The sequence below is a fragment of the Corvus kubaryi genome, unplaced genomic scaffold (genome assembly GCF_017639235.1).
Source record: "Corvus kubaryi isolate FWS band 111438036 unplaced genomic scaffold, C.kubaryi_AGA036_p1.0 71, whole genome shotgun sequence".
Classification (NCBI taxonomy): Eukaryota; Metazoa; Chordata; class Aves; order Passeriformes; family Corvidae; genus Corvus; species Corvus kubaryi.
Window position 1 is genome coordinate 13,626,296 of NW_024582059.1, and position 12,455 is coordinate 13,638,750.

Genomic DNA, 12,455 nt, shown 5'->3' on the forward strand with positions numbered 1-12,455 from the left:
CGAGGGCGGGCGGCCGGGGCAGAGCGGCAGCCGGCATGGGGGCCGGGGCTCTGGCCGTACGCGTGAGTAGGGGCTGGCGGCGGCACGGGAACGGGAGCGGGGCGGCGCTGCCGGCGGAGCGGGCGGGGGCGGCTGGATGGCGGCTGGATCAGCCTCCTCCTCCTCCTCCTCCTCCCGCCCTCCGCCGGCGTCTCTTGCGGGCCCGGGGCAGGGGAGGCCGGTGCGGGCCCGGCGCCTTTTCCTCGTCCCGAGCGCTCCCCATCTGTTCTCTCCTTCTCTCTTTCTTTTTCTCTCTCTTCTTTCTTCTTCTCCGCGCTCGGCAGCTGCCGCTCGTTTGGGAGAGGCGAAGATTAGTAAAGGCGATTCCAGGCGGTTTTAAGTTTTTTCTTCCCTTTTTTTTTTAAACCCAGAGAACAACTGCCCTGTCGCGTTCCCTGCGTTAAAGTTGTTGGGTGAGCCGTAAAAGTGCGCCCCTGCGGCGTCTGAATAGGTTTCTTTCCAAGTGTCTGGGCGGCACTTTTTGGCGGCATCGTGCAGGGATGATTAAGTTGCTTTCCCAGTCTTGGAAATTAGCAACAGTAGCATTAATACTTGGACACGTTTTGCCTGTGTAAAGTCAGATCTTCCATCTATAAGGCAACGTAACACTGAACTCTTTGTTTCAGAGCTGTTTTGAGGGGATGGCTTTATTTTGATTTTGGTTTGATGTGTATTTTGCATAACCACGTAATTTTTTTTTCCTAGTTAGCACAGCCTCTCCAGATCCTGAAACAAGCTCAAAATTTCCTATTGTTTCTGTGGACATGGCAAATGTCTGTCGGTTCTCATGCAGGTTTAAATAGCGAGGGTCCCCAAGTAAATCCTGCTCAGTGACTCAGGTTTTCAAATGTTGAAACAGGCTGGAAACCTGTAACTGAGCAAGATTGTGAGGCTAATTGAAGGCCTTAATTGGAAAAGCTGCTCAGAAACTGCTCAAAGGATTTTTGCTGTCTTCTGAATTTAATCTAGTCTATGTGATTTTTTCCCTTGGCATGTGTCTGCCTGGAATCAAAATTGCTGATTATTCATTTAATCCTGAATGGGAACAAGTCTTTTTAAAAGAGATGTGGTATTTTAATGTCAGTCAAATTTTAGTTCAAACACAAGTGCATCTACTGTTCATCGTAAATATTTGTAAGATGGCCACAATAAGGCAATATTGCAAGTCTGTTTCACAGATAATAAAGCATATTTATGATGTTTATATAAGCAACATCTTTCGTAAATATCAGACAAGTGTTGTGTAGGACCTGGGACTATAGAGCACACATGTGCTTCAAATAACTGTTTAATGGGAAAAGCACAGCCAAGTGAGTGATCTGCTAGATCATTTTATATCTGAAAGGACAGTCACTCTTAACAGCAGCATAGCAGATGTTCGTGTTTCCTACAGTAAAGACGTTGTGTCTCAAGTGAAAAGATTTTAAAGGCTTGTTTAAAATAAAATAAAATATGTATGCTGTGCTAAAATCTGTCTTAACACAGTCAAGTGTCAAGACTTTAGGCAAGAGTGAGCACTTTTTTGTGTTGCTATACAGTATTCTCCATGTGTACAGTTTCTACAACCAGTTTGTTAATGAAACACAGCAGGAATAAGTTTATTTTTAAGCATGATGCCAGTGGTCGACTTCTTAAACAAAGAGATTGAGCTCTGTGGTAGCAGTGGCTCCCAGTTCCTGCAGTGGGATTGCAGCTGTGGTGTTTGATGCTGCTGCTCTGCCTTGAACTGTCTTCCCAAATGTTCAATGCTGTGGGCTGATTAAGATTTCTGCCTATGATCAGTCCTATAAATTAATCATGTATTGTTTTATTCCTCTGGGTGTTCTTGACTGTCTTCCCATGTTTCCTCTGTCACCGCAACTCAAAACTTGTGAGAATGTTGTGCCTCCAGAAGAACCTGTGGGATTAAAGGTTTATTGTGTAGTGGATTTTCCACCCCCCTTGCTATGTGTGATTAGATTACATAGTCCCTTTCTAACCCTAAAACCTTAGTAATTAAATTTCAGGCTTAGCAGATGCTAAACATAACAGAAAATCTTTCATAAGAATCCATCTCACCTGACAGTGGCCAAAATGAACCCCTAGGAAACAGCATTTGGAAGAAGAGTGTAGTGAACCTTCTCCAGACTGCTGCCCTGACAGACATCCTGGTGACAAGTTGAGCTACTGGTGGTGTATTGGGATTGTTTGTGTTTGTCCAGGTGCTTTTGTAATCCATGTGATTTTCATGAGTTAACAACAGCAGTCTTCTGCTTACTTGCTCCCAGTTACTTGTTATTCTATAAAGTAGCAAGCTTGTCTACAAAAGTCTGTCTTTCTCCCTTACCTACAGACTGCTTGCATTTTTGTTCCTCTTCTATTTTTTCCTCTGTTCATTTTTACTTTCCTGCTTCACAGAAGTTTTTTCCTGGGGATTAAAATGAAGTGGGGCCAAACCCTTATTCTGGAGCGTAGAAGCCAGTTTTGATGGATGTGCTTGTGTTGTGACCACGCAACCTTCTGCAGCAAATGTGACTAATGCACTTTTTTTTTTCCCCTCTGCTCCTTTAAGCAGAACAAATCAGCTGTGAGATTGAAGGAGGACATGAAAAAGATAGCTGTGCTTCCACTGAACAAGCAGAGGGACACGGCCTGTCCAAAGGTGTTTGGTGTGAGCCTCCTGGAGCTCCAGCAGCAGGGACTGAGCAAAAATGGAATCCCAATAGTTGTGTGGAATATAGTCGAGTACCTCACCCAGCATGGTAAGCTTAGTGGAGTCACTTCTCCTATGTAGCACTCTTTATGTAAGACTCTTCAAGGGGAAGAATCTGTCTTTTTTTTGTGGAACTAACCACAGGCAAAGAATGTTACTGTATGTGGTTTGCTTCTTTTTTTTTTCTGCCTTGATGCTGAACTTACTTTTTAATATGTTTGTAAACGTAAAGTACAGTGTTAAGTAGCAGCACGCTCATAAACAAGCTGTTCGGTTTATAAATGAAATGTATTCCATTTGTGAAGGTTTGTGTCATCTTCCCGTTGCAAAACAATTGTCTTTAATACTTTCTCTGTATAGAGACAGTCACTGGCACACACACACATACCCCATCAGAGAATATTACTGAAAAGGAATACATGTTCTTATAGATTCCAGTTATTATGAATCCCCTCGAGGAAGCAGGTGTTCAATTCTTAGCTTCTCTCTGCATTCATTTAATGGGAATTAATTTAGTTCCTGTTGTTGAAATACATCTTGTAGAAACCTAGAACACTAGTGGTGCACAGATGGGTTGTATGGCATTTGGTCAGCAATGGAAACAGTTTTGTGGCGGTAATTTCATCTTCTAAGAAGCTGCATCTGGTTTTACCCTAAGGTTTTTCTTTTAGCTACTCAGTAATGATAATCCAGCTGCAGAGGCTTAGATTCTATGACTGTATCTTGATAGATCCTCAGAAGCTCATAGATGCAAACATGGTTTGAAAATCAGCTTGAATTAAGGTACAGTGCAAGTGTAAAATATGATCCTGCCTTTACACAGCAGCATCTTGCTTGATCTACTTCAACCTGCCTTAAAGTGGCCTGCTGGGACACTGGAAGAGAAAGAATGGAAAAAGCTTTCCATCATTTAGGGTTTAATCAAAACCAGAAACTGACAAACACTCTTGACTGCACGTTGTGGGCTGTGCTCTGTGTTCCATAAAAAGATCGGAATCCCACACGACTGTGTCCCAAATATGGACTAAACAGGCCAAGTTTTCTACTCTGCAGCAAGATTAGCTGGGCTTCTGAATGCCAAGTTGATTATCTGGCCCCGATAAAGATAAAGGCAATTCTCTTTCTCTAAAGTGGAAGCGAGATCTCAAAGATACCCTCTTACATAGAAAGTTGTTGAAATGGGTGTCCTGTATCTGTGTAAGATTTGTTTTGTGAATTAATGGTGATGTTAACTGTGAAGGCATTTTTAACAAAGGCCCGGACACCCAGGCTGAGTTGACTCTCGGGCAGCTGCATCCTTAAACTAAGTTTGCATTAAGCTGCCTGTTTCCAAATTTATAGGTGAAGCCAAATTTCTCTGTGCTGTATTTAGTAGTTTCTAATTACTGTTTTCTGGATGTTCTAGCCTCTCTTTATTTCCATAAATGAGTGAGAAAGAGGGAAGGAAGTTTGATCTGTGTGGGGCCTGTGTCCTTTGCTCACCTAGTGCTGCAAAACCAAAAATCATTATTGAGATGAGGTCTTTTCTGCCCTCGAGATGGCAGCACAGCATGTCACATGAGAATGCATTTTTCTGTGAATGCAGGAATACAAACTCTGCTTTAGTCAAGTAAAATGTTGGAGTGCTTGTCCATTTTTCCCTTTCACTTGAGCAATTTGTCTTCTGGTCCAATAAAAGTGATTATTTTTCTCTACAAACTGCTGCCTCAGAATTGATTTCCTGGACTGGAAGTATTCTGTCAGATCGCAGTTCCTTGACGTTTAGTCTGAACTGATGAAAACAATATATATTTCAATCCTCTTAGTGTTACACTCCTGAGGAAGAACAAGCAGGTCCACAGACACAGCATTAGAAAAGGCAGAATTTTTGTGGTGAAAGTGTTCTGGAAGAAAATTAATTTACAGACTTCAGTTTTAGGCTCTTCACAAAAGGTTTTGAGTCTTAACAAATGCCTAGAAAGTGATGTTCAATTTAGTGTGATTCTTCTGACTTTCTCTCTTGAAGCCTCCTTTTTTGTACATCTGCTTTACAGGGTGTGGGGTGTCTGGCCTGTAGTGATTGATACCATTCCTTTTTCATTGTGAAATACTTTGGGCTTTGTGCTGAGCAGGAAACATTATTTGCTCATTGAGATTTCCTACTGTCATAAAGTTGCAGAACTCACTATGGAGTTACAGCTGCACTCAGCACATATTCAGATGTTTTTGCCTCATGATGGTCACAGATAAGAACCTGTTACCCTGGAAAATGGAGCTGGAAGTAGTTACATGTGTGATTTCAGCAGTCCTGCTCAAGGTTGTGGGCTACTTGCAAAAATGAAGCAACAGAACTGTTTTGTAGAGTCCTTTGTAGGATCCTTTTCTGTTGAAATATACCAGTGGAAAATGTGGCTGTCTCGGTTTCTCCATGGTGTGAGACAACTCAGTGGCATTGCTGTGTTGTGGGTTCTCAAAAGAGTATCTCAGGCCTCAAGGTCTTTTCACTAGTATTTTTATTTATAATCCAACTAACTGATGGGGGGGGGGTCGTTCTGGGGAAAAAGTAGTATTTTTTTTTTTATATTATGATGTGTTAATTGCCCTTGTTTGTATTACTACGTGTTATTCAAACTAGAATATGTGTTTCATGGTATCACTGGGATGTGGTAGTTCAGCTCAATCTTAAATCAGTTTTTAATTACAGGTATGACACAGGAAGGTCTCTTCAGGGTGAACGGCAGCATGAAAATGGTGGAGCAGCTGCGTCTGCAGTACGAGCGTGGGGAAGAGGTGGAACTCGTTAAAGATGGTGATGTGTACTCAGCAGCCAGTCTGCTGAAACTGTTCTTGAGAGAGTTGCCAGATGGGATTATCACGTCTGCCTTACATCCCAGGTTCATCCAGCTTTACCAGGGTAAGTGAGAGGTAAAATCTCCGTCCTTCAATGCACTTTCTTTCTGGATAACTGGTTTCTTAGTTTACTTTGTTCCTCATTTCCTTTGGCTTCAGCTCTCACCTGCTCCCAGATGTGCAATTCTGTTACAAGAGGCAGAAAAATGTTTCTTATGTATTTGGTAAAGTCTGGACTATTTATGATTTTCTAATCCAGTTATATCTGTTGAATAAAAAGTGAAATGATGAGCTGGTTTCTTTGGGTATGCTTGTAGACAATAATTGTAGTCTCTTTAGGACTCAGATTTGCTTCTGTTTGCTAGGGTGTTTTTGGCAGTTTCATTGTAATGGACTCTGAGAAGTGAGAACTTCATCTGCTGGTCAAATTGGGCCAAAAGCATATACTGCCAAAGTTTCTGCTTCTCACTAAGTAATGTGATTGTCCATCAAAAAAAAGAACCAGTTTGCAAGTAACAGCAGACTTTATGTTTTATTCCCTGTCATAGCACACAACATGGAAGATTTCTTTTTTTTTTTTTTTTTTATTGACACCCCCTCATCCACCTTCAAGTGGTGGAACAGCCATAGTAAAGACCACCACTTCTGCTGTGGAAAGCTGAGAAACCATTTTGAAGAGAGTTATGCAAGTTTCAGTCTAATTCATCTGAATCTGACAATCTCTGGTGGTGGTAGGTGGAATAAGTGGTGGTTGGCCCTGTTGCTTGGCTGTGTGGGTCACTGACAGTTCATCTCTCTTGCTGCAGGCAGTCAACACTTCTTTATGTTTTCCTCAGAAGCTGCAAGGTGGGTGGGTAAAGTTACTGGAAAATGCAGAGGAGGAACATGCACTCTGGCATGCATCCCTTGTGGAAGATGGTGCAAAGTTCTCACACCCTTGTCTTGAGGACTTCCTTCTACGTTTCTTACGTTCAGTGGAGAGAAAATTTCGCCATTTCCAGGAGGAGTAAGAATACTGCCATGTGTTTCTTCTTTCTTTCTTTTGTTAACTGGGCTGTAGAGAGTGTTGATGGTGCACTGGAGAAGAGCTTTGTGCTTTACCTTGAGTGCAGACATTTCAGCTGTAATAAGGTTGTATGTGGGCTGTGTAAAATACCTTCCTATTTAGTAAAGTTGTCAGGGGCACAAGGATAGGGTTCAGCAAGTGTTGTGTAGGAAGGTGCTATTGTTTTAGAAAGTCCCCTTTTTCTGGTCATTGCTGTGCTTTCCTTGGGATCTTTTAGATTTCACCAGGTCTGACTCATGAGCTGCATTTTACTTATGTTTTTTCTCATAAATCACAGTTTAAGTGTAAATTAGTATAAGTCACACCTTTGCTGTTCCATATCCCTGCCCCCCAAGAAATATTGATGTATTTTACCAGAAACTGCTGATGTCCTTTGTGAACAGTGCTGTTTGTGGTGTTTGTGGAAAGGTTAATATGTTCCATCTCTCACAGGAAAGGCAAAATCCCCCCAGTACTTTCTAGGGAAATGAGATAGGTATCCTTACTTAGCAGATTTACTCACCAAACTTCCTTGTTTCCAAATAAAGTTACTGGTGTAACCTATGAACCCAGTTCTGCAAAAATCCATCCAACTGTGACGTGTCCTCATAGCTAAGTTTGCCTATATCTCACAATAAGATCCAACTTAGTGCCATTACAACTTTGATTAGGGAGAAAAAAGTCTTATTTGAAAAATTCCAGTTGGCTATTGTGGCAAGGGGAAGGCTTTTGTAAAGTTTGAAGAAAATTTGAAGGGTTTTTCATGCCATAGAAAATAGAGCATAAATGAGTAGTTATGAAAGGCACTGGTGACTTTGACCATGTTCAGATTAGTTTAAGTGGTAGGTGGGCATTTGCTTGCAGTTAAATGATCAACCAGCTGTGCAGGATTGCAGGAGTTATCTGTTCACTTATCAAAGTATGTGCAAGGGTATTGGTTGCAAAATGGTACCAGGAGAGTGCATGCCTGGGTGTTCGTTTTGTAAACTGTGAAGAGAGTAGGGCAAACTGTTTCTGAGTCAGCAGGTTATTAAAAAATAACTTTGAATCTGGAGCCACTTTGTGGCATGTCTACAGTGAAGGCAAATACAAGCTCTGTCACAACCTCTGTATTCTCTCCTGTTGAAGCTTTGCATGGGAAATGTTTTTCTAGGATTATGCTAGATTTCTTCTGGTGTATTTTTAGGGATTGTTATCAGCATTTTTTAAGCCATCTGAGATCTTGGCCTGAGAAAAACACATAGTTACTTTACTTACTATAAAAATGGTTAGAGATTGATCCCTCTAGTTAAAAAAAAAACTGGACTGAAAATTACAAATTTTACCTGTAGCTGTAACCCTTTTCAATTCCTATTTGAAATCAAATTTGCTCTCAAATTTGTTACCAAATCAAAGAGAAATAATCTGACCTATTATGAAAGAGAGAAGCTGTCCTGTTGGTGTTCAGGAAGTCCATGCATCTGGTTTGGCATTGCTGTCTGCAGCCTATGCAGTGTTGTGTGAAACAGAGCTCTGCATGCTGCCCTCAAGTCCTAAAGTATGTTTATATAAATATTCAACATAATGCCAAGACTATGCAGCTCCATAAAACATCATGTAATGTATCGTGGTGTGTCCTGGCATTTTCTCTGTGCCCGTGGAGAAGGCCAGTGGCAGTGGGAGCTGAGAAGGGCCTCCCTCTGTAAACGATGTTGATCGAAGATGTGTGTTGCAAGCGCAAGCCAGGCACACACTGATCGTGACCTTGGTGTTGGCTGGTCTCCTCACAGTGCCTAACAAATAAAGGCTGCTCCTTACGGGGAGTTCTGGGGTAAAAAATGTCCATCACAATCTCTTTTGTGTCTGAGGCTTCACTGCAGAGCAGAGCTGTGCCCACCCATGTGAAATAGGCTGTACTTAGAGAAACCTCAGCCAGAAATTAGCAGCTCCCATACAGCAATCCCTGCCTGAGCTTGTTTATTCCTTCTGGCTTTTCATTTCTTATCTTCTGTATTGTGAACACTGACTCTTAAGACATCCGTACATACTGGGAACTGTACGTACAGCTCTTACCCCTTTCACAGGTCACTTGCTTTCATCAAGACAAAGTGCTATTGTACTGTAAATTTTTTTTCTGTTGTTGTTATTTCATTCCCTCCTCCAGCAGAGGTACAGTGAAATATGGACTCTGTCTTCCTTTTGTACTCAGTCTAATTAAGTTTAATGCTATTTCATCACTCTGGCTTCTTGACATAGCTCCATCCTATAGAATTTAGATTTTTGCAGTGGGCAGCAGCTAGATGTGAATTCTAATTCACATACCTCCTTCTGCTCACAGCTTGTGATGACTGGCATAGTTTTATTTGGTGCCTGTGAACAGCCTTGCTAGTTTCAGGGTGTGGGATGAGAGGTGGTGGAAGGGAAGGAGCAGCTCCCCGGAACAGGTCAGTTTACAGAGCACTTAGTAGCCAGCAGCTGTTTGAGTTAGGTGAACAAGCAGAACCAAAAATACAGCTTGTGTTGGGGGATTTTAGAGGTCAAATTTTGATCTGAACAGTGACTGTGAAAATTAATAGATGAGAGCTGACCTTTTAACCATGGTAACTGCAGCAGTGCACCAGATCTGATTTGTTAGGTATGTGTGGTTCTCTGGGATCTTGTGACATAATTTTAACCTTTTCCTTTGACTTTTATTGTCATTTTAGTGTTAACAGAGCTATTTCCAATCTAGAGAAATAACTTCAGTTTTCCATGTGCAGATGACATTTGTTATGCTGTAAAAAGTCTTGGAACTGGATTTTTTATGCAGATGACACACACCAGAGTTCCAAAAGAAGTGTGCTCTTCCTCCAGTATGTTGGAATGAAGGATAAATACAGTGCTACGAAGTGCTGTCATGATAGAGAGTGAGGTGTCTCAAGCTGGATTGTGATGACAGCCTTCTTACAAGGAGGACGTACAACATTTCTGCTCCTGGTGGCAACAAGGCGTGATTTGTTTCTCTCTGGGGCAGGATCATGTCTGAAGGATCATGTCTGAAGCAGATTGTTTCTTGGCAGAGAGAGACTGGAGTCCCACTTCTCACAGACACTGGAGGTGGAGAGAAATGCTTTAATTCCTCCGGCAGCCCAGTGGGTGCCATGGTACTGCAATGCCAACGTGCTGCCTCTGTGCCGAAGATCAGCTTCCCAGGGCACATTGAGAGCTGCTGACAGATGCAAGCTTTTCTGTCTGCCCTCCAGTCTGGTAGTATGCAAGGCAGCTGGAAGCTATGCAGACATGGTAGCATGACACTGAGCACTAGCCTCTCTTCCTCACCTCACAGCACAGATAATTGGCTGGGGCATGGCACTGTGATAATGTGGCTTCAGTGCTTCCAGGCTGGAGCTGTTTACAGTCAGAGCATTTGAGACTTGAGTGAAACAATTACACCCACCTGTTTGCAGGAATTCCATACCTTTAGTGGTGTTCAGGCAGCATGTTCTGCAGAGGGAATGAGTAACGTGAACAGAGATGAATTGGGGAATTAGATTGTGTCTCTAGCACGTCAGAGACACTCAATATGTTCAGAAATAGCATGAACTATTGGAAAATATGTCCCTCTTGTTGTGAGCTGTGGGTGTATGCTGAAATTAAATGAGACTGAAAACACCCTCACAAATGTGTCTGTACTTCCTACACTGTTGAGACTCCTGTTTCTAGTTAATTAACATTTTTGGAGAGACTGCCTGTCCTTTCCACTTGTCTCCTTGACTTGTTCCTCAGTAATGAGTCCTTAGTTCAGCTTTGAGGTGCCAACTGCCCTTGCTGGCTTCCTTGGTCCTCTGTTCTGTGTCCTCTGACTGCTGAGCCTAGACATGGCCTGAGGCTGCTGGTTTTCTTCCGTTCCTCAGCCCAATCCCCTCTATTTCATTCTTGGTTTCAAGCCCTTCCTGACTGCACATCTAGCTGGGCTTCTCTTGCAGGCCTTGGTTGAGATGCTGTCTATTGCACATGGCTGTTGGAAGGCTCCCAAAATAACAAGGTGAGTGTGTCCATCTGCCTTGAGAGCACCTTCCTCTTAGCCTTCATTCTTATTTTCTTCCTTTTCCCTTCCATATGCTGTTTTGGGCAAAATTTTCAAAAGAGCTGGATGTGCTGTGCTTGAAAGTCGTGAGTAGCATAAACCAGTTTGGTGCTCAGATGTTTTTCTGATGGTCACTACCAGCTCAGTAAATCTTAGTGACTGACTTTGAAACAAACTGAAGAGGAGGAGGAATGATCCAAAGAATGGGTTGTTACCATGACTCAGGACTATTTTTGCTCTTTAATTAAAGTTGAAAAGCTGTTCTATTTGAAGAAATAGAGCCATAGAAAGCAGTGGTAGACTTGTCCTGAAAATTGTGCAAAGTGCATGGAATACCATGTATGCATGTCACTATCTAGATTCGCCTCAAACTATAAAAGGAATTTTTAAAAATAAAGCTGAAATCCATGAAATGTCATCAGCAGGAGAATAAACAAATTGGTTTTGGTTTCTGGATTGTTTTGGAAGAAACACTTGAGTTCCCTCCTTTGTTTTTTCACTGGAGAAGGAGGAGAGGGAGCAAAGTCCTATTTTATTAGATTTCACGAGGAGAAGGAATTTGATGGCTCAGTAAATGGGGTTTGCTGCCTCCTGTTACTCAGTGTCTCTATGTCCTTCAATTAGGGTAATTTCTTATAATCTTATGATGTGGTGTCTGTCTCTGTTCCTGAAAGTACAGAAACGAACAAAGGTTTGGCTGTGCCCAGAAATAACATTTTTGATGTTGATTCACACCCCATAATAAATCATAGTGAATGAGCAGGATCATCCTACCCAGAAAATATGACTAAGGCCATGGGCCCAGTAGCTTTGTTTGTTGTCAGAGTGCAAACCTGTGTTCAGAATGTTTTGTGGTGGTTGTTAGCATCTTTCTAGTTTGGAAGGGATGGAAATCCCTCCAGTAAATGAAAAAGTACCCATCTGTCTAAAGCCCCAGTGGGAGACTCAGAGAGGCAATTAGTTATCAAGGGCATTCCCTAATTAGATGATAGTGATGGAAGAGGTACATTTTTTCTGGGAGATGGCTTTGGCTTTCCTTATCATAACTGCAAGCAATTTGTAGTAGAAAACACTCTGTGCTAGTTGCTTTGTTATCTAAAGAAAAGTATGTTAGAAGGTGAATTTTAATGTTCTGGCTGCATGGAAATCAGTTGTGTTTTGTTTTGTTTTAAGCCTCATAAAAAGATAATTAGTAACCAAGTCAGAGACTGTACAGTCCACTTTGATCGGTGCAAAGACAAATGCACTGAAATTCCTTATTGTTATACCATTTAATACAGCCTTCAGAAGCCTCCTGAAATTTTGCTGCAGAAATAAAATAATACATCAGATTGCTTGTTGTTGCCAAGCTGATTGCTAGTTGCAAAGTCATGATTGTTTTTTCTTCTCTGTAGCTGTAAAAAAGCTTGCAATAAGCAACCAAATAGGAATTTTTTTTCTTGTGTGCTTCATGCATATTTGATATTTGACTTTTCTGAAGGAGCTAATTTCTTACCTGTAGAAAAAAAGGATATAGTTAATCAGTTGGTTGAAATGTTTGGTCCTGTAATTTGACTGGCATTTTAAACTTTGGTCTGCTGATGAAAGAATTCATACTAAGTCTGTGGTACCAAAGTAGATACATAAAAGTGAATTCACCGTGCATATAAAACTTAAAAAGACTTTCTTGCCATGTACAGTATTTGGCATGACAGGTAATGCAGGAATCCTAAGCCTGGAAGCAAATGAAGTCCCTCAAGTTTCAGCTGTATCAAGTGGCAAGTATGTATATTAAAGAACCTGTTTGTTTGCCAAACTATTTTCAG

At 41.7% G+C, this 12,455-nt stretch overlaps 1 protein-coding gene across 5 annotated transcripts in view; it reads left to right on the forward strand.

Annotated features, from left to right (window-relative positions):
* Window positions 1-9: 9 nt before the first annotated feature.
* The window catches only part of FAM13A (family with sequence similarity 13 member A), a 123,345-nt gene continuing 110,899 nt past the window's right edge, over window positions 10-12,455 (forward strand). For 4 of the 5 annotated variants that reach the window (XM_042049430.1, XM_042049432.1, XM_042049433.1 and 1 more), the window contains exons 1-3: window positions 10-62; window positions 2,591-2,780; window positions 5,415-5,624. In XM_042049430.1, the coding sequence (XP_041905364.1) occupies window positions 36-62; window positions 2,591-2,780; window positions 5,415-5,624 (427 nt within the window). In that variant the 5' untranslated portion in view covers window positions 10-35. The remainder of the gene's footprint in view (window positions 63-2,590; window positions 2,781-5,414; window positions 5,625-12,455) is intronic. The other variant, XM_042049431.1, reaches the window with a different exon arrangement.